The following is a 21,181-nucleotide window of genomic DNA, read 5'->3' as shown; positions in this document are numbered from 1 at the left end:
GGGCTGTGCGGGAGGGTGCAGGGCTTTGGGTGCCCTTTCTGGCCTCCCAGAAAGCGTCTGGGTAGCCCGTGTCCGTGTCCCCATCGCCATCCTCTTCCTAGGATCAGCATCACTCCAGGGGCAGAGCAAGGAATCCCCCTGGATACAGGCATTTCATACTCCTAGGGTGCCATAGGTGCCTCCAGCCCTTCCCCTCTGATCCTGGGGGCAGCTCAGGGACTCCTGATGCTTCTCCCCTCTTCCTCTTCCCCCCACTGTGTTCCCATCTCTTCCCTACACCCCTGGAGCACCCACCCCATGTGTTTCCCTCATGTGGGTGCCCAAATCCCCCACCCGGGGGGTGCGGCCGGGTACCCAGAGGCAGAGAAGAGGGAAGCGGGCTGGGGGGGGGCGACGTTGGAGCGCCTCCTCCTGTGAGTGTGGGAGGAAGGAGGGTAAGAGGGGCATCGAGGTTGCGGTGCGCGGCCCCTTTAAGAGCCCCCCCCACCCACGGCGCGGCGCGCGCACCCACTTTCTCCCCTTCCGCTTTCTGGAGACTTCAAAGAGTTACAAAGCAGGGCCGGCCCCGCCCCCGCCCCGCCCCCGCCCGCGCCCCATTGGTCGGCGGGGCGGAGCGGAGGCGTGGTCACCGGGAGGGGCGTGGCCTTCCCCCGCTCCCCCCCCGCCCTCCGCCGCCGCCGCCGCCGCTGCCGCCGCCGCCCCGCCCGGCCCAGCCCCGGGTAAAGTTTCCCCGCGAGCACATGACTCGCAATGGCCGCAGCCGCCGCTCGGTGAACCCCCCCGGGAACCCCCACCCCACCCCTCCCTCACCCCTCTAAGCCGGGGCGAACCCCCCGCTTCCCCCCGCTTCTTCCCGGTGCCGTCGCCATGCAGCCTCCACCGGGAACTCCCCGGGTTTAAGGATTTCGGTGCTGGAGTCTCCGTGAGCAGGTAATGAGGGGGCTCTGGATCTAACCGTGAGTGCGAGGTTGGGAAGGAGGGTTTTGATGCAGCTCCGGTACCGCCTCTGGGGATCCCCCTCCGGTAACGGGTGATCCCGGGGTTCCCGCAGCGGGGGAGGAACTCCGCCGGGCTGCGGCTGCCGGAAGCACCGGAGCCGCAGCGGGTTCGAGAGCGTGGCTTTGGCCTCTGCCTCCTGCACTGGGCTTGTGGGTGCCGGAGTTCCCTCTCCCGGTACCGACCGCTTGGGCGCTCCCGAGCGGCAGCGCTGCCCCCCCCACCCCGGGGCGTGCTCCGGGGGGGCTCCGGTAACCTCTGTACTCCACCGGGGACCGGACGACCGCCACAGAGCGCGGTGCTGGGGAGATCTCCCCGGGATTACCGGGCTCCCCTGGGCCGCCGGTGCGCGCAGCCACATTCCCCCCCACCTTCCCGCGGGGGGGTGGGAGCCGGGGCCGCTTCCCCTTTTCGGGGTGCGGCGGGGCCGGGGCCCGGCGGGGCAGCGGGGCCGGGAGCGCGGGGGGCGGCGGGGGCCGGGGGGCGGGAGCGGCGTCTGCGCCGTTTCCTGGCCGGCGGGCGGAGGAAGCCATCGCTCTGCGCGGCTGACAGGGCGGCGGCGGGCGGGGGGGCCCGGGGGAGCCGGGCGGGGGGCGGCGGGGCCGGGGAAGGGACCGTCGGCCGCCGCCTCCCTCCCGCAGCAGCTGCCCGGGGCCGGGCCGGGGACGGCGGAGCCCCCGCGGGCTCTGGGCGGGGTGGGCGGATGGGGGGTGCTGTACCCCGAGTGCTCGACCCCGACAGAGAGGGGACCCCCCCCGGGGGCGGGGAGCAGCGCCCTAGGCTGGGGCGGGCCGGTGCGGAGACAAATCTGTGCCTCTGTCCCCCAAATCTGTGCCTCTGACCTTTGACCTCGTTGGCGGCAGGGGCCGCCCCGCAGCGCGGCGGGGGCTGGGGGGGACACGGGGGTTCCCCGAGTCGGTCCCCCAGCTCCGGGGAGCCGGGCAGGCACCGGCTGGTGGCTCCGGCTGCAGCACCCGCCGCGTCCTCGCGCCGGGATTAGCGGTTGACGGCTCGGTGGCTTAGCGGCCCTGCGGCCACTGCTCCCGGGCCATATGTCACCCGTGGGCCCCCACCCTGCCCTTGGGGGTGACCTTGCTGCGGTTCGAGGATGCGCCTGCTCCCATGGGTGTTCGCACCAGGGATGCCCGTGGGTGTCCCGATGGGGGTCTGGCCCCTTTGCCCGTTGCTCGCAGCCCCCCCAGGTGACACGGTGACAGGGCCACCGACGGTGGGATGGCAGCAGCAGGGCAGTGCCCTGTGCCTTATCCGGCTCTGCCTGGTGCCCGCGGCTGCTTCATCCCATAGGGACGCCTGGCTTCACCCAGCTGTCCTCCCTCGTACATCCTCTGTGTCCTCGCACTCGGTCCCTGTGGCAGGAGCAGCGTCGCGGCAACGGAGCCTGGGGACAGCCGTGCCACCGCCACCGCCTGCCCTGCGGCGCTGGGATTCACCATCCCGCCGCTCCGGATCTATTTATATCCAGGAGGTTCTGGTGTGACAACGTGCCACATTTGGCCGCTTGTTCCCTGAGCCACCGTGCCCTGAGCCACCGTCCTGGCGATGTCCAGCGCTGGTGCCAGCGCAGGCATGAAGAGGGTGGCTGAGCTCTGGGACCCCCCAGCCCTTTTTGGGGCGCTGCTGCAGCACGTCAGGGCTGGGGGAACCGTGAGTCCCCAACAGTGCGTGTCTGGAGCCCCAAGGTGCCCCATGCCATGGGGCACCCCTGTGCCGCAGGGCCCCCTGGCAGCGGCAGCCCCAGGGGGGGCGCAGCGAGTGCGGGGGGTGCGATCATATCTGCGGTGACACATGTGCTGATTACGGAAAATGGGTTAATCTCCCTGCGGCTGGAGGCGGCTTAGCGGGGGGTGGCTCGTGGCAGGGCCCGGCGAGGGGCCGCGTGCGCCCGCAGTGGCCTCCGCTGTCCCCACTGAGCCCCGGCTGCCAGGCAGTGACAAGGGACATGGCAAGGGGACGTGGCAGTGGCACACGGCTGCCTGCCCGCCCGCAGCCAGCCTGGGCGCGACGCGGTGGGTCGCGGTGGCTGCGGCGTGGAGCGGTTTGGCCCCCCCAGGTACATCGGGTCTCTGCTCCTGGGTGCCTGCCCAGGCTTGGGGGCACGGTGCCACCAAATCCCGGTGTCCGGGGGTGTCGCACAGCCGCCTGCCCGCCGGGTCCCCCCGCGCTGTGTCCCGAGCGGCCCCGTGCCAGCTGCACTTGTCTGCCGGCTGTCGCCGAGCCAGCGAGGGCTGTCTGGGGCCGCGCTGTTCCCGGCACGCCATTCCCAGGGCGCCGGCTGCCGCCGCAGCCTCGGCTAAAAACAACCGGGACTGCCGCGAGTGGCTGCCGGGGCACCATCCCCCTGCTTCCCGGGAGCCCCGGGGGATGGGGCACTCGGGGATCCCTGGGATGGGGCACTCGGGGATCCCTGGGATGGGGCACTCCGGGATCCCTGGGATGGGGCACTCCAGGACCTGCCCCTGGGTCTGTGGTTTCCTGCTTTCATCCTGAGGGTTGGGATGCAGGCTGGGGGTTGGGCTGTACCTGGGGATGTCCCCTCCATGGGCAGGCAGTGGTGGGTGTGGGGTGTGTCCCCAGCGTGCTGTGGGGGCAGCCCCACAGTGTGAGGGGCTGGGGGTCATGTTGGCCAGGACACCACTGGACCACTGGCCTGCTCCTCGGGGCACCCACGGTGCAGCCAGGCCGGAGCGGTGCCGGTGGTGGTGTGGCACAGCTGTGGCCATCCCAGGGGCCGTGGCGGGGGCTGGGGCACTTGTTCCCACAAAAGAATGGCGTGTCTGGTGGTGGGTGCGGGAGGTGTAACCGGAGCGGCGCGTTCCCGGCGTAACCGGAGTCAGCCCAGCCGCAACAGGTGGAATTTCAGTTTGTGGCTCCTGGCGGCAGTGACATGTGGGGTGCTGGGGTGAGGACCCCCACTACAGAGCCAGTGGTGACTCCCTTGTGCCTCCATGGGCTGGGGAGGCCAGCATGGACACCATCCCTGCCAGCGTCCCCGTGGGCCCGTGTGCTGGCCCTGGCCCTGTGTCTGTGCTGGGGGAACAGCGGTGGCTTGGTGTATCTTGCACTTGGTGTAGGGATGCGATAACACCAGCGCTGCTCCGGGACCTGCGGTGGGGCTGAGCAAGCCCCTGGGTTGGCTGCTGGCCCCAGGGAGTCGGATGTAGGTGCTGGGGTCTGCACTGGCCTCAGCATCCTCAGATTCCTGTTCCCAGCAGTCTCAACTCCGGCTGCCTGGCCCAGTGTGTGCCTCTGGCTCTGGCCGTGCCGCAGGCTGGGCATGATTCACGCCTGCCCGGGGACGTGAGAAACGTGACGGTGACTCACCGTGGAGAGCTTTGGGGATACGGGGAGAGGGTCTCTCTCAGCAGCCATGTCAGGGGGGCACCTCACCGCCCCTGCACAACTCTGCCTTGCCCGGGGGGGCCCAGAGGGGCCGGTGATGGCGGGGGGCAGCGGGGGGCAGCCAGGCCCTTGGCTTCGCGTGCGAGGCCACCCCGGGCTGGCTCTGCTGCCAGCGAGGAAACCGCAGGCTGCAACCGCAGTGGCTCCGCAGGCGCTTCCTGCCCTGCCCGGAGGCTGCCATCCTGTGCCCCCGTACCCCAGCACGGCAACCCCGCTCTGCCCACACACCGTGTGCGGTGTTGCACAGGGAGGGTCCCCATTACCTGTTCTAGTGAGAGTGGGGGACATACACATCAGCCGCTGCCAGATTTGGGGAGTGCAGGATGCTGTGGTGGTGAGCCCCGTGATGGCAGCAGGGACAGGGGCCTGGGTGGCAGGTCAGTGGGGTCATTAGTCAATGGGGTGATACATCAGTGGGGTGACGGAGTCTAGGGTGGCAGGGGAGCTTGGTGACAGAGTCTGGGGTGACAGGGGCTGTGACAACTGGGCCGGGACCGAACTGAAACCTGTCAGCCTGGGAATCGAGAGTGGCAAGGGGAAGCTGCGGCCTGGAGCACGGTGCCCGCTGGTGTGACAGGAAGGGCTGGGTCACTGCCCGCTGCCCTGCCAGGCACCCCCAAGCACCCCCGGGCCCTCCGGCGCCCCGCTGCCGGGGGTACCAGGGCGGTGCCCCCACTCACCACGTGTCACATCCGGACGCTGGTGCTGCCATCACCGTGTGCCCCGACAGGAAGCACAGCTGGGTTTGGGGGTGTGACACGGGCCCGGGGGTGCCTGCATGGGGGGTTTTGGGGAGCATCAAGGTGGGTTGAAGGTGTAGCTGGCTGGGGTGGTCGCTGTGGAGGCAGTGTTGCGGTGTGGATGTTCTGGTGGGATCCCGGTTGCTCTGTGGTTGGCACTGGCTGTGCTGGACGTGGCTGTGGGCACTGACCAGCCTGGGGGGTCACAGTGGGGGGCTGCCTTTTTGGAATGGGTCTCCTGGGGGACTGTGCCAGCGCTGCCTGGCCTGTCTGGGTGTGCACACGTTTTTGCAGAGGGCTTTGTGTTCTCTTTGGGGTCACAGTGAGATGGTGGCTTGGGCAGCTGTGTCCCACCCCAGCTGTGTCCCCCCCCCAGCTATGGCCCCCAGATTATGTCCCCCACCAGCCCCACTGCTGCTGGCCCTGGGAATGGTCTGATCTGCGTGTCCGTGCGTCTGTCCATCCGCTCCCGGGGGCCACCCCCGGCCTGGATGGGAGGTTCCTCGTGGCTGGATTTGGCCCGGGCCCTGCAGCAATGTTTTCCGGGGCTGGAACGAGGCGCTGGATTCCAGGAAGCTCCGGGCCTCGTCCAGCTCCTGCAGGGACTGGAGGAAAAGGCGTTGGGGCGGGTGAGCATGGGCCCTGCCGAGGGGCTGCACGGCCCCTGGCCCCACACTACTGACCTGGGGGGGGCTTTGGGAACGCAGTTTGGTCAGAACACCCAGGACCCACATTTGGGATGCCCACGACCCCCCAGTTAGGGAGCAGCTGTGTGCTGGGGGCTGTGGCAGCACACGGCCCCAGAGGAGCTCCACTGAGCAGCAGCTCCTCCTGCCCACCAGGACCCACAAGGGGGGCGAGGCTGGCTGTGATCCCCAGACCCTCCTGGCCACTGCTGGTGATGTGGAGCCCTGGCAAGGGGTGGTCACTGGGGTGCACGGTGACCAGCCTGGCGGTGTTGGCCTCGCTCGGTCCCTGGCCGGCGGCGTGTGGGGGGGCCTTAGTGGGTTGAGTAATTGGGCCCCGGCACGGCTGGCGCGGTGCCCGGCAAGCACTTGGCACCGGCAAACATAAACAGTTCTTCCCGCGCCTCCCTCCCCCGGCTCCCCCCGGCCAGCACAACTCGGGGGCCACGGCCTGGCCGGGGGGGCTGTGGGCAGTGCCCCACACCGCAGGCCAGGGTTCCTGCAGCGCCATGTGTGCACCCCCCGCTCCCATGCTGAGCTGGCGTCCGGCACCATGCCCTGGCAATGCCTGTGGGAATCCCACACTCACTGGGGCACCCTGTTCTGGGGGGATGTGACCCCCACCCAGCCACTGATGGGTGCCCACCCCAGGGGTGACAGGACCACAGGTCTCCCCATGGGTGTATCACTGGGTCAGTGGGTGCTGGTGTGAGCTGGGAGAACGGGGGTCCTGCCTCCAGTGGGTGCAAGCAGCTGGGTTCTGGGGGGGGCGGGCAGGGCCATGCCCATCCCGGCCCCTCCCCAGCGCCTTGCCGGGCGGCCCAGCCTTGTTCCTCTGGATCCTTTTCCGCCTCCGCGGGGCCAGGAGCCAGCACTCTCGGCAAATAAACAGCCCCCGCCGGGCCCTGTGCCAGCACTTAAATAAACAGCCAGCCCGGGATTGTGAAAGCCCCGCGCCCCCCTTCCCACCACCCCCCGACTGGCCAGGGCCGAGGGGTCCGTGCCCACCGGCCTGGCGTGGGAGCTGCCGGTACACGGCGTGGCCTGGCACACGGCACATGGCACACGGCACATGGCACATGGCACGGGGCGGGGGCTGCGTCGCGACGGGCAGGGCCCAGCCCTGCGGCCGGCTGAGCCCCCCGGTGCTGGTCCTGCGGGGACCGAGCCCCCTCCCTCTGAGGCCGGGTGGCTGAGCCCCCTCAGATCTGCGCAGCAGGAGTGGGCGCGTGGCCGTGACGGCAGAGCCGGCCTGGAGCGGAGCCACTGTCCTCAGGGGACCCCAGTGTGCCCGTGTCCCCCCCCTGCCCAGTCCCCAGCTGCCCCACAACCCCCCAGGTTGGGGCAGTGGTGGCCCCCAGGCCTCGCTGTGTGCCCCATCTCCCATGTCTGGCCTGGCAGAGCAGGTTTGGGGTCATGGTGTGGCCTTTGGCTAGAGGGGGTGCCCTGTGGGGCCACAGTGTCCCCAGGCCGTCCCCACACCGTTCCCCCCCCCGTTCCCCCCACTCAGCTAAGCTGGGATTAGTGAGCTGCGCCTGCCGGTGCCGCCGTCCCGGTGTCGTTAATCGGGGGGATCGGCGTTAATCCCACACGGAGCCCCAGGCCCAGCCGGCTGCGCCCTCCTGGGGCCGGGAGGGGATGTGGCTGGGGAAACTGAGGCACGGCTGGTGGGTGACCACACGGGGTGGGGGTCAGTGGTCCCAGCCCCTCTGCTAATGCCCCTCTCTGCTTCCCCTGCAGCGCTGCAGGACCAGCACCAGCTGTGAGGACAGCCCGGCAGCAGGGCACCCACGGGCCCCATGCTCTGCTCGCCCACAGGACCCCACGCCTGAGAGCCCCCTGCACCAGAGACCCCACCATGGCCAGCAACAGCAGCTCCTGCCCCACGCCGGGCGGGGGGCACCTCAATGGCTACCCTGTGCCCCCTTATGCCTTCTTCTTCCCGCACATGCTGGGGGGGCTCTCACCGCCCAGCACCCTGGCCGGCATCCAGCACCAGCTCCCCGTCAGTGGATACAGCACCCCATCACCTGCCAGTGAGTACCACAGCCCTGCTGGGACCCCCAGTGCTGGGGGGGTATGTGGGGACCCCTCTGGACCAGGCTCTGTCCCCAGTGTGGGATGTGGGTGCCAATCCCAGGCTGGTCCATACCGTGTCCCTGGGGTGGTGGCACTGGTGAGGGAGGGGCTCCCTGCTCCCAGCCACACCTGTGGGGAGCTGATTTTGGGGGCTCCGTGATGCAAGTGCCGGGTGCTTTTCCCCATGTGTCCCTGTGAGTGCTGCTGCTGGGGAAACTGAGGCAGGGAGTGGTCAGTGGCCCTGGTGAGGTTGTCATTAGTTGTGGCCGCCTTCGTTAGTGGTGTTTTATATGCTGGTTATTAATGGCCTGCGGGCCCTGGCCAGGGTGTCCCTGTCCCTCACTGTGACCAGCCTGGGTGCCGGTGGGCTTGGTGGGTCCCCATGTCTTTGTTCACCGGTGGCGGGGCTGCTGAGGGGGAGGTGATGAAGGCAATGAAGACAATCATCATCGCGGCTGCTCCCGATTCCATTCCCCCATGACAGGGTCGTCCATCACGGCCCCAGTAATCACTGCCTGCCATGACAGCAGCTGGCAGCCACTGGAGGTGGGCTCCCACCCGGGGTCCCCCCAAACCAGCACCCCTCAGAGTGCCTCAGTTTCCCTGGATGCCGTCTTGGGTGCCGTAGGGTGGCTGCTGGACCTCAGCGCGGCCTCACGGTGGTGGGTGCCCGTGCCTGTTCCGTGCAACAGGAATGCCCTGCGGCGTCCGCTGCCGGGGAGAACCCCGTGGGTCGGGGTGTGGCGGGGCCCCCCCGGCCCGTCCTTGGCCCCGGGGCCGGTGCAGGTCCGGGCAGGGCCGGCCCTGGGTGCTGTCCCCCGCCGGAGCCGCCCCGGCGGCGGTGGGACCCAGTGGGACCAGTTCAGCGACTGGGTGTCAGCGGGTGGGGCCACTCCCCCGCGCTGGCTCTGGGGCCGTTCCGGGCGTGTGGGAACAGGCTGGGGGGGCCGCCTATGTCCCCCCCTTCCCTGACACTGAGGACAAGGCCGCGGGTATGACTGGAGGGTGTCCTGGGGTGGGTGGCCGACTGGTGAATCATGCCTCAGTTTCCCTTTTGCCTTCCCTGCTGGGTGCCCGAAGGATGCAGGGGGTGGGGGCGCCAGGTCTTGCCGCCCCCCCCGGCATCCACACAGCCTGGTGGGTGCTCTTTTTGGGTAGGTCCTGTAGGATTGGGGTGTCCCGTGGTGCCGCTGCTCTCGCTCCTGCTGCAGGGAGGTTCCGGCGTCTGTGTCCCGCCTGCGGGGGGGGCCGGTGCCGCCACCCCCTCCTTACCATGTGTCCGGCCCTCACCAGATGTGCCGCAGCTGCACAGCTCCGGGGCCGATCTGGCTGGGCCCTACCGGGGGTGCAGATGCCCCTCCCAGGATTTGGGATTGGAACGGGGAGCCCAGCGGGTGCCGCGATGGGGATCTGCTGTGTTGGGAGCTGCGTGCGGGCACGCGTGTGCTCCCGCGATGGATGGACACGCGTGTGCTCCCGCGATGGATGTACACACGTGTGCTCCCGCGATGGATGGACACGCGTGTGCTCCCGCGATGGATGGACACGCGTGTGCTCCCGCCATGGATGGACACGCGTGTGCTCCCGCGATGGATGGACACGCGTGTGCTCCCGCGATGGATGTACACACGTGTGCTCCCGCGATGGATGGACACGCGTGTGCTCCCGCGATGGATGGACACGCGTGTGCTCCCGCGATGGATGTACACACGTGTGCTCCCGCGATGGATGGACACGCGTGTGCTCCCGCGATGGATGGACACGCGTGTGCTCCTGCGATGGATGGACACGCGTGTGCTCCCGCGATGGATGGACACGCGTGTGCTCCCGCGATGGATGGACACGCGTGTGCTCCCGCGATGGATGGACACGCGTGTGCTCCCGCCGTGGATGTACAGGCGTGTGCTCCCGCGGTGGATGTACACACGTGTGCTCCTGCGATGGATGGACACGCGTGTGCTCCCGCCGTGGATGTACAGGCGTGTGCTCCCGCGATGGATGGACACGCGTGTGCTCCCGCCGTGGATGGACACGCGTGTGCTCCCGCCGTGGATGGACACGCGTGTGCTCCCGCGGTGGATGTACACGCGTGTGCTCCCGCCATGGATGGACACGCGTGTGCTCCCGCCATGGATGGACACGCGTGTGCTCCCGCCATGGATGGACACGCGTGTGCTCCCGCCATGGATGTACAGGCGTGTGCTCCCGCCATGGATGGACACGCGTGTGCTCCCGCCATGGATGGACACGCGTGTGCTCCCGCCATGGATGTACAGGCGTGTGCTCCCGCCATGGATGGACACGCGTGTGCCCTGCCCGGAGCTGCGTGTCCGCGGCACCATGCACAGTGCCCGTGTGTGTGTGTGCACAGCTGTGTGTGCACACCTGGGGCTGCACAGGCCGTGCACGCGTGTGTCACACGTGTGTGAGTGTGTCAGTGCCCGCTGTGCCTGTGTGTGGGTGACACACACAGGTTGCCCGTGTCCCTGTGCCAGGTGTGTACACACGTCTTGGTGTGTGTGGCGCTGCTGGTTTGTGCCTGTGACCCATCCCCATCCCTGGGGGCTCCGTGGCTCCTGGCTGTCCCTGCAGGTCCCCTCCCCGTGCCCAGTGCTGGCCCCGTGGAGTGTCTCGGGGGTCTGTGAGGGGCTCCCTGCGCAGCCGCCCCCCCAGACCCTCCCTTGCCCTGATTCCCAGGCCTGGCTGCGGGACCCCAGCCCAGCCCCCGCTGCAGCCGCGCCCCCCCGGCCCCGCTGCGGGCTGCCGGGACAGGGGGCCCCGCGCCCGGGCTGGCCTGTCACCCTACCCGCTGGCTCCGGTTTCCTCGCGCCGCAGCCGCTCCCCCGCAGCGCCCCGTAATTAATTAATTTTTAAAAATTAATGAGCAAAACGTGCTCCCTTGCAGGCCGGGGGCCGGGGGTGGGGGGGCCGCGGGGCCGGGGGGCCCCGCTCAGGGCAGTGGCCGGGGGGAGCCCCGCGGGGTGCGGAGCTGGGGACCCCCCGGCCCCCCCATCCCTGCCCGGGGAAGATTGATGAGGCGCTGGGCCCCCAGCCTGGGAAAGCCCATTAGGCGGAGGTTCTCTATCACTGTCAGGGGCCGGGGGGAGCCGCCTGCTCCAGCCGGGAATTCGCCGGGCTCAAAAGCGGCTGAAGGGGATAAATGGGGTCTTTTGAAGTGGGCGGGCGAGAGGGGGGCTGCGGGGCCCGGGGGAGCTGCGGGGCCCCGAGGTGCCGGCGCGGCGGTGGGGGAAGGGCTGTGGCCAGCACCCCGGGCTGGGCTTGGGGGGGTTTGTTTGGGGACCCCGGGCATCCCTGTCCGTGGGGACTGTGTGCCTGTGATCCCAAAGCCATCCCCTCCGGGCACGGGGGGTCCTCTATGAGTTCCCCCCATGGGCTGTAGGGTTGGGTTTTCATCCGCCTCTTGGAGGCATCTCTGTCCCCCCGGAGCATCGCTTGGGGAGTGGGGCCAGGAGGATGCGGGGCTGGAGATGTTGCTGGAAGGGCCCTGTTTTCGTGTCCCCAGGCTGCCGGTGGGATGTGGCTCAGGGCGGGGTGTCCCTCTCCCCCTCACACTGCGGGATTGCGTGTGGGGTGTCCCCTCGCCCAGTTCCTCTTGGCTCTGGAATTAAGGTTTTGGTTTTTTTTTTTTTTAATCTCTGTTTCTTCCTGTTGCCGCCGACGCGGGACGGGAGGGGATGCGGGACGGGAAGGGATGTGGGAAGCTGTGCAGGAAGCGATGCGGGATGGGAAGCGCTGCCCGTCGGGGCGGCCGCCGGCACGGCCCGGCCGCGCGGTGCCACCGCCCGCGTCCCCTGCGCCGTCCCCTCCGTCCCCTCCATCGCAGCCACATTCTTTCCAGCGCTGGTAAATGAGTCAGAGCAGACATTTGTCATGTTCGCTGCAGGAAGTTGGAGCAGCGCTGGGCTTTTGTTCGAAACCTGCTGGCTAAGCAAAGCCCCGACTTGCCATTATTATTTAAACAGGCGCTGCCGCTCTGCGCAGCCCCACACGAACACACGGACACGCACACGCGTGTACAGCCACACAGAGACAGCCACACACACACAGAGACAGCCACACGCGTGTACAGCCACACAGAGACAGCCACACACACACAGACACACACACAGACAGCCACACACACAGAGACAGCCACACACACAGAGAGACAGCCACACGCGTGTACAGCCACACAGAGACAGCCACACACACACACACACACAGACAGCCACACAGAGACAGCCACACGCGTGTACAGCCACACAGAGACAGCCACACACACAGAGACAGCCACACGCGTGTACAGCCACACACGCACACAGCCACACACACACACAGAGACAGCCACACGCGTGTATAGCCACACAGAGACAGCCACACACACACAGACACACGTGTGTACAGCCGCACACGCACACAGCCACACACACACACAGACAGCCACACACAGTCAGCCACACACACACAGACAGCCACGTGTGTGTACAGCCCCACATGTACAGCCACATGTGCACAGCTGCACACGCACAGTTACACATGTACAGCCACACATGTGCACAGCCATGCATGTACAACCACACATGTGCACAGCCGCATGCGCAGCCACAGCCACACGTGTGTACAGCTACACATGCACAGCCACACACACATACACAGGACAGATACACACACACAAACAGTCACAGAGCCACATGCACACACGCAGCTGCATGCATACACGCAGAGCCACACACAAACACAGCCACACGGACACGCAGATGTGTGCGGCAGTGCCTGCACCGTCCCATCGGTGTCCAGCCGTGCACACGCGTGTGCTCCTCCTGCCCGTGGCAAGGCCCAGCTGGGGGGTCAGTGGGGCTCCTCTCCCTCCGGGGGCTCGGCAGCATGGGGCTGGGGCAGTGTGGATGCTGTGCTGTGCCCGCTGTGCAGCAGGGACATCACCGCTGCGGCGGGAAGTGGCACCCCCGGGGCCTGTCCTTGGCGTGTGACCGTCCCCGCTCTGCGCTGGCAGCGCTGTCACCACTCAGGGGTCTCTGGGTTTGTGGTGTCACCTTCAACAGGGGCTCGCGTGAAGGGGTGGTGTAGTGGGGAGTGGCGGCGCACGGTTCTCTGCCCTGCATGGGTGACACGCCAGCACACGCGTGTGCATGCACACACAGACACCGTGCGCTGTGCACACACGTGTGTGCACACAGCCTGCCCTGCGCAGGCACACGCACCTCCCCGTGTGTCTGTGTAGCGGGAGCGCATGTGGCCCCGCTGCAGCGGGGATGCAGACGTGCATCATGCACTGGGAACATGCATGAACACAGGTGCACATGCATGTACACAGACCTAGCCACCCCCCCACCCCCCCCCCGGGAGGTGGCCGAGGGTCAGGCCGAGGTGAGCTCTTCCCGCGGGTTCACCCGCAGTTCACCCGCATCCCATTAGGCAAATGAGCCGCGGCCGCCGGGGAACCCCCGGGACCCCCCCGGGACCCCCAGGGTCCCCCGTCATCTCCACCGGGCAGCCCCGCCTTGAGCCCCTCCCCATTTCGCTCCCGCGTGGCGCTGACCCCGCGTGTCCGCGTCCCTCTCCGTGTGTCCATTTCTCCACCGCGTATCCGTGTCCTCCTGCGTGTCCGTGTCACCTCATGTGTCCGTGTCCCCACACGTCTGTTACCCCCTGCATGTCCGTGTCCCTCTCGGTGTCCGTGTGTCCCCCACCCCTTGTCCGTGTCCTGTGTCCGTGCCCCCCAACGTGTCCATTCCTCCCTTGCGTGTCCGTGTCCGTGTCCCGTGTCCGTGTCCCCCCGCGTGCGGGTTCCGGGCGGCCCCGCGGCGCGGAGCGGGTTAAGCGCGGGGAGGCGGCGGGTGCCGGGAGGGACCGGGGCTGGCGAAGCCGCAGAGCCGGCGGGGCTGCGCCTTCCTCCCCTCCCCCCGCCTCCTCCTCCTCTTCCTCCTCCTCCTTCTCCTCCTCCTCCTCCCGCCGCTCGGGCGCGGAGCGAGCGGCGGGGCCGCTCCGCGGAGCGATGGCAGCGCGGCGCGGGGCGCCCCGGGGGCGCGGGGGGGGCCACTGACCGCCCGGGGCCGCCCCGGCCGGGGGAGCCGCCCCCGCCGCCCCGGGGCCATGTACGAGGGCGCGGCGGTGGCGGGGCTGCCCCCCGGCCCCTTCCTCCGCATGGATTTCTACGGGCCGGGCCCCCGGGGCGGCCCCCCCCGCCGCCCCGCGCCGTGGAGCAGCTCCGGCCGCTGTAGGTACCTGCGCACCGGGGGCGGACCCCGGCTCCCCTCCGCCGCATCGGGCCGGGGAGAGGGGCCCCGAAACCCGGGCGGGTGCTGGGGGGGGCTGCGGGGATGGGTGCGGGGTGCGGGGGCCTCGGCCGTGGGCGAGGGACTGAGCTGGGTGCTGGTCCTGAAAGAGTGCGGGGCTCAGCCCCCTCAGCCTCCTCCCCACCCGCTCTATGCGCAGAAGCCGCCGGCTCTTTAAACACCCCCTGCCCTATTTCGGGGGCAGTCGGGACCTCGGGGCCGAGCTCGGTGAAGGGGGACAGGGGGGTCGCCTCTCGACCCCCCTTCCCGCAGCGGGGTCCGGGCAGCGCCGGCTCCGCCGGGAATTTCGCTCTCTCCTGATAAAGGCTCCGGGAAAATCCAATTAACTACAGACGGAGCCGCCGCCGCTGCCCGGGTGCGGGGGAGCCCCAGGCTGGGCCCCCACCCTGCCGCAGATCGGGGGGTCCCCCTGGGCTGCGGGGTCCTGGGTGTGGATGTGGGGCCGGGCCGGTCCCGTTCCCGCTGGCGGGACCCTGCCCTGAAGGGGTCACGGCCCGGTGTCCCCCCCGTGCCCAGGCGCTGTGCGGGGAGGGCACGGAGGGCGTGAGGGCACCACCGTACCGGGATGGGCAGCGGCGGGGCACGGGCAGCGCTCTCGGTGCTGTTCCCTCACGGGGATGTGGAGCCTTGCTGTGGTTTGTGCCCACCGTGTGGGGGGTGAGTGAGGTTTAGGGGGGGCTGGAGGAGTCCCGTGCCCCCGCTGCGGGCAGCCGGTGCCCTGGCACCCAGGGGCCACCACAGCTGCCCCAGAGAAAGTCCTGCCGGGCTCCGTGGGACTTTCACCCCGGTAAGGGCGGGGGCCCATGGCCGGGTGGCAGCGGGCAGCGCTGTGCAGAGGGTGTTGTGGACCCCCGGTCTCACTCTCCTCATTGTCTCGGGGCCGCTCGACCTTTGCGCTGGCACCGAGCGCGGCCGAGGGGCCTTTGTCTGCTCTGGGGACATGAGGGGGCTCCCGCTGCCTCCGTGAGGGGTGGGGGCTGCCCCCGAGGCCTCGCTCGGGCAGGGTGGGCAGGGGGGTCCCGGGCTCCAGTGCCACCCCTTAGCGCAGGGCCCCCCCGCTCTGACTGTCCTGAGCAGGATACCTGGGGGGCCATCGTCCCCTCTCTGTGCCCCTCCCCCGTCCTGCGGGGGCTGGAGCCCCCTCCCCGGGGGCCGCTGGGTGGGTGTGGGTCCCCTGTCCTGGCCAGGGCACCTCGGGGCTCTGGTCACGGTGACCGTGACCTGGCGAGCGCATGGGCGGCGGGCGCTGGCAGCACTCCCTGGCTCTGTGCCCTGCTCCCGACGTCACACGAGGTGCCGTGTCTCCCCAGCCCGGGGGTGCCAGCCCGGGCAGGGCTCAGTAGTGTCGGTGCAGCCGTGCTTTGCCTCAGTTTCCTCAGAGCCAGCTGCGGCTGTGCCCGCTGGCCCCGCGGTGCTGGCTGCTCGCCCAGCGTGGCACGGCACTGCCCTACCCGGCAGGGCGTGTTGCGCTGGCACAGGAGCCAGAGCTGCTCGGGGGGCACGGAGAGCCCACCCACACCCCCAGAGAAGACTGGGGCTACCACCACGGGGAAACGGAGGCACGAGGCAGTTCCCGAGGGTGATGGGAGATCTTGTAGGAGCCCACCGAGACACTGGAAGCCCCCTGCCCCTGTGGAGCCGTGTGCTGTTGGGGGTTTTTGGAGTGCTTTGAGGGTGTGAGAGGGGTACGTGGGGTTGGATTATGCATGGCACCCCCCCGCTGGGCACATGGTGGCCTCACACGGCCTTGTGAAAGCTGCGGGTCACAGATGGGTGTGTCGGGGTTTTGGGGACGCCAGGCCCTGCTGCTGGCAGGGGGCAGACACCTGGTCCTGGGCAGGATGCTCCGTGGGGACCAGGCGGTGCCCGGTGGGCTGAGCCCCGTGGCCGGTGGCACATGAACAGGACCGGGCACCCCACGGCTCGGGGTTCCCGGCACCCTCTTCCCCTCCCTCCTCCTTCTGCAGAGGCGCAGGAATTCGGGGCACGTGGGGTTCTCATCCACAGGGAAGCCCTGGGTGGGCCTCCACTCTCCTCTGGGGGGCTGTGACCCCTGGCACGGCACTGCCACCGCACCGGGCTGCGGGGACCCCCGGTGACCCCCGCTGCGCCCCTCGGGTGGGCTTTCCTCTCTAGTCCCCCCATCCTCGTCTTCCCCGCTCCTCTGGCCGGGGTCTGTCCCGGAGCCGTGGCGGGGTGGTGGCGGTGCGGAGGCCGGTGTCCCCCCCGGCAGCTGCACACGGGGTGTCCCCGCAGGCGCTTTCCCACGCCAGGGCGAGGGTGCGGGTGTCGGGGTGCCCCGGGGTCCCCCGGCGCGGGCAGGAAGCAGCCGGCGGGGCCGCGGGCGGGGGCGGCGCGTTCAGCGCTCAGCCGGGATCTGGCGGAGCCGCAGCATCTGGTCTGCAGCTGGAGCCGGGCTCCGCTGCCTCGGCCGGGGGGGACAGCGGGGTCCCCCCTGCTGCGGGGGGCGGGCTGGGGGACGGGATGAAACTGGGCATTGGGGTCCACCGTGTCCCCAGCTGCACCCCGCCACCCAGCCCTGTTCCAGCGGGGGAGGTTGGCACCCATCCTGCCCTGCTCAGCGCCTCCGGGCTCTGCGCCCTCCCCGAGCCCCGCAAGGGCCCTGATGATCAGGGGCGCTCCTGAGGAGCTGGCCAGGCTGGCGGCTGTGCCTGTGTCCGTGTCCCCGCCGCGGTGGCACCGCAGTGGGTGCGTGACGGGGGTGGCAGGGGATTCCCGGGGTGCTGGCACAGCTCTGCCAGCGCAGCGACGCGGAGGGAGCCGGGTCCCCTCCCCCCTCCGCACCCAGCGCATCAAAATCTTGTCAAATCCGCGTTTTGTGAGTGCAGCTCTCCACGAGGAAGTTCTTAAATTATATAAAAGAGGCGATAAATTATAGACGACGTTCTCTCCGTCACTTTAATGGCTCCGCTCCCTCGAGTGGCAGCGGTGATTTATTCAGCCCGGGAGCTCTGCCCGGCTCTCGCCCCCGCGCCCGTGTCCCACCCACACCCTCGTGTCCCACCCCGCACACCCACATCCCACCTCGCAGCCTTGTGTCCCACCTTGCACACTCACATCCCTCCCTGCACCCTCGCAGCCCACCACACACGCTTGTATCCCGCTTTGCACGCTCATATCCTACCTTGCACACTCCCCCGGTGCTCATATCCCACCCTGCACGATCGCCTCCGTGCCCTCACATCCCACCCCACACACTCGTATCCCACCCCACACACTCGTATCCCACCCCACACACTCACATCCCACCCCACACACTCGCATCCCACCTTGCACACTCATTTCCGTGACCTCAAATCCCACCCCACCAACTCCTCGCCCTGCCCCGCACGCTCCTGTCGCACCCCGCACATTCCCCGTCCCCGTTGGCGCCTGGGGACAGTGTCAGGGGTGGCTTTGTCCTGTTGTCCCCTCCCTGGCCCCACCCCGTGTCCTTTGGCGAGGGGCCCGTGGCACTGCCGGGCTGGGGACCCCCACCCCTCACTCCCCAAAACCCCCCGCTCCTCTGGAGCCCCTTCTCCGGGCTGGGTGTCCCCGGCCGGGGCTCCCCGCGCCTCCCCAGCCCCGGGGGGACTCGGGCGGCCGTGGGGCCCTTTTTGGGGTGCAGGGGCCGTCGGGGCGGGGGGGGGGGCGGGCTCCCCCGCCGGGCCTGGCCTTTAATATCCTGTTTGACTGGTTCGCTTGGCTCCGCTGCAGAAAAACATTCGCAAACATCCCGGAGCAGCCGGGGAGCGCTTAACCCCTGCCTGGCTGCTCCCCACGCCGGGGGTGCACCCTGACTGTGCTGAGCCCCTCGCCAGCTCCAGGGGTGCACCCTGAGCGTGCTGAACCCCCCTGGCCTGCATTCCAACTGTGCTGAGCCCCCCCGGTGCCAGGGGTGCACCCCAACTGCACTGAGCACCCCACTCCCCAGCCGGGCTGTGCTAGGGCAGGGGCCAAGGCTTGACCTGGGGGACTTGGGCACCTCCCGCAGGGTCCTGGGGGACGGGGGTGCTTCTGGGCTGCAAGAGGCACGTGCCTCGAGGTTTTGGGGTTCAGGAGGGGAGCAGACATGATCCATAAGGTTTTGGGGTGCAGGGGTACTGGCTGTGTCCCCGGTGCTGTCAGGGCCAGCATCTGCTTGTTAGGGGGACAAAGGCAGCGCTGCCCTTGGGGATGTCCTGGGGCGCCACGCTTTGGCTGGGGGTGGAGGGTGACTCTCGGGCTGTGGGGGTCACCCTGCACATATGGGGGTTACACTGTACATGTGGGGTCACCCTGTACGTACAGGTGTCACACTACGTGTCCCCACATGTGTGTGTGGCACTGGCCCCCCAAGCTGGCCCTGCACCCTCTGTCCCTCCATCCTCTGGCAGTGCCGCCTGGGCTGGGGGCTCCTGGGATCCCGGCCCTTTTCTTTGCTTTTTTTTTTTCCTTTTTTTTTTGTCTGCCTGAATTCCACATCGTCTCTGTGACCTGGAAATGTCACGTTGCATCTTCCCAGCATGCGTCCTCTCCCCGCTGGCCCCGCTCGACCTGGCGCCAGGGCCGGGGTGGGCAGCGCGGGGCTGGGGCTGCCGGGACCCCCAGAGCTGGGGAGCAGCCGTGGGGTGCGGGGTGGGGGGGTCCCTGCCCGGGGGGCTCCGTGCCCTGAGTGCTGCCCCTTCCCCACAGCCGTCGAGACGCAGAGCACCAGCTCCGAGGAGATCGTGCCCAGCCCCCCCTCGCCCCCACCCCTGCCCCGCATCTACAAGCCCTGCTTCGTGTGCCAGGACAAGTCCTCGGGGTACCACTATGGGGTCAGCGCCTGCGAGGGCTGCAAGGTGAGCGCTGCCACCGGCCCCGACTGCCACCACGGCTCCCCGGGGTGCTCGGGGTGCTCGGGGTCCCCGTGCCAGGTGCTGACCGGGGCGTGCGGGGTCCCCAGGGCTTCTTCCGCCGCAGCATCCAGAAGAACATGGTGTACACGTGCCACCGGGACAAGAACTGCATCATCAACAAGGTGACGCGCAACCGGTGCCAGTACTGCCGGCTCCAGAAGTGCTTCGAAGTCGGGATGTCCAAGGAGTGTGAGTGGGGATGGGAATGGAGATGGGGATGGGGACGGGGACAGCGATGAAGATCGGGGTGGGATGGGAACATCTTGCCTGGTGTCCTGGTCAGGGGGGGCTCTGGGTGTGATGGGCCATCCCAGCAGCCCCCACCGTGTGCCCAGCAAGGCTGGGGGGGATGGGGACCCCCTGGGATTGTGTCACAGCCTGGCAGTTGCCCGGGCAACATGTGATTGATAATGTCAGAGATAAATGACACTGATGAGGCCTCCTGGCTCCGCTGGCAGTTGTCATGGTGCCCGGCTGTGCCCCTGCGTTGGGTGCCCGGGGGATAGGGCTGCTGAGGCGCAGCTGCCTCCCTGAGTCCTGCCCCATCTGCCAACCCCTGGGGGCCTGGGACCCCTGGGTGGAGCTGGCAGAGCCTGGGGGGCCAGGAACTGCCAGGGGCGTTCAGCATCCCAGGGACTCACCCTGCACCTAAGAGGGGTCCTGGCCCTCTCAGCCCACAGAGGCTGATCCCTGCAGGGCTGGGGACTCCTCTCACTTGCTCCCCCCTTCCCAGCTGCCATCCCCAGGGTCCCTCCTGTGCCCCTCACCCAGCACGGTGGCTCAGCTGCCATTCTCTGTCCCCAGGGTCCCTCTCTGATGCTTTGGCTTTGCAGAGCAACGTCCCCTTGGCGAGGGGTGTGGGGCCTCCAAGGCTTCAGGGTCAAACTGCACCCCTAATTGCTCCTAATGACTTGGGGACTCTTTAAAGGAATCTGTGGGGCTGATGGCTCTGCTGGGAGCTCACTACAGCTGAGCCCATTGCTTGTGGCAGGTCCCCATCCTGTCCTGAGGGGCAGAGTGTGGCGGGGCAGGGGCTGGGTGGCACCGGGGACAGGTGACACTGACCCTGCCATTCCTGCAGCCGTCCGCAATGACCGGAACAAGAAGAAGAAGGACGTGCCCAAGCCGGAGTGCTCGGAGAGCTACATCATCACACCTGAGGTGGAGGAGCTCATCGAGAAGGTGCGCAAAGCCCACCAGGAGACCTTCCCCGCGCTCTGCCAGCTCGGCAAATACACTACGGTGGGTGTCACGGGTCCCAGGGGGTCCTGGGGGGCTGGGAAGGGTGGCACCCCCTCCGTGCCCTCATCCCCCACCTCCCACCACAGAACAACAGCTCGGAGCAGCGCGTGTCCCTGGACATCGACCTGTGGGACAAGTTCAGCGAGTTGTCCACCAAGTGCATCATCAAGACGGTGGAGTTCGCCAAGCAGCTCCCCGGCTTCACCACGCTCACCATCGCCGACCAGATCACCCTCCTCAAAGCCGCCTGCCTCGACATCCTGGTGAGCACGGGGACAGGGATGGGGACAGGGACGGGGAGGGGACACCAGGCTGAGCCCCCTGCCCTCTTCCCCCCCAGATCCTGCGGATCTGCACGCGCTACACGCCGGAGCAGGACACCATGACCTTCTCGGACGGGCTGACGCTGAACCGCACGCAGATGCACAACGCGGGGTTCGGGCCCCTCACCGACCTGGTCTTCGCCTTCGCCAACCAGCTGCTGCCGCTGGAGATGGACGATGCCGAGACAGGGCTGCTCAGTGCCATCTGCCTCATCTGCGGAGGTGGGTGCAGGGATGGGCACCTGCCCAGTGCCCGCGGCCCCCGCTGCAGCCTGGCTGTCCTCCCCCAAGGGCTGAGTGAGGAGACCCCAGATGAAGCCCAAGCGGTGGGAGCTGGGAACCCACAGGATGTGCTGTCCCCCCCCAACCACTGTGTGCCCCCTCCCCAGACCGCCAGGACCTGGAGCAGCCTGACAAGGTGGACAAGCTGCAGGAGCCACTGCTGGAGGCACTGAAGATCTACGTGAGGAAGAGGAGGCCCAACAAGCCTCACATGTTCCC

At 68.6% G+C, this 21,181-nt stretch overlaps 1 protein-coding gene across 1 annotated transcript; it reads left to right on the top strand.

Annotated features, from left to right (window-relative positions):
• Positions 1-770: 770 nt before the first annotated feature.
• On the top strand, positions 771-21,179 carry RARA (retinoic acid receptor alpha; the record flags this gene model as incomplete). Its single annotated transcript, XM_086864050.1, has 8 exons — positions 771-930; positions 7,583-7,878; positions 18,910-19,058; positions 19,163-19,304; positions 20,197-20,357; positions 20,444-20,620; positions 20,698-20,902; positions 21,070-21,179. Coding segments are annotated over exons 2-8 (1,122 nt in total), but the record flags the coding sequence as incomplete, so codon positions are not given.
• Positions 21,180-21,181: the final 2 nt, after the last annotated feature.

This window comes from Cyanistes caeruleus, chromosome 27 (genome assembly GCF_971803275.1).
Source record: "Cyanistes caeruleus chromosome 27, bCyaCae1.hap1.1, whole genome shotgun sequence".
In the NCBI taxonomy this organism is placed as follows: domain Eukaryota; kingdom Metazoa; phylum Chordata; class Aves; order Passeriformes; family Paridae; genus Cyanistes; species Cyanistes caeruleus.
The sequence above is the reverse complement of the archived record's forward strand: the minus strand, read 5'-3'. Positions and strand labels throughout refer to the sequence as shown.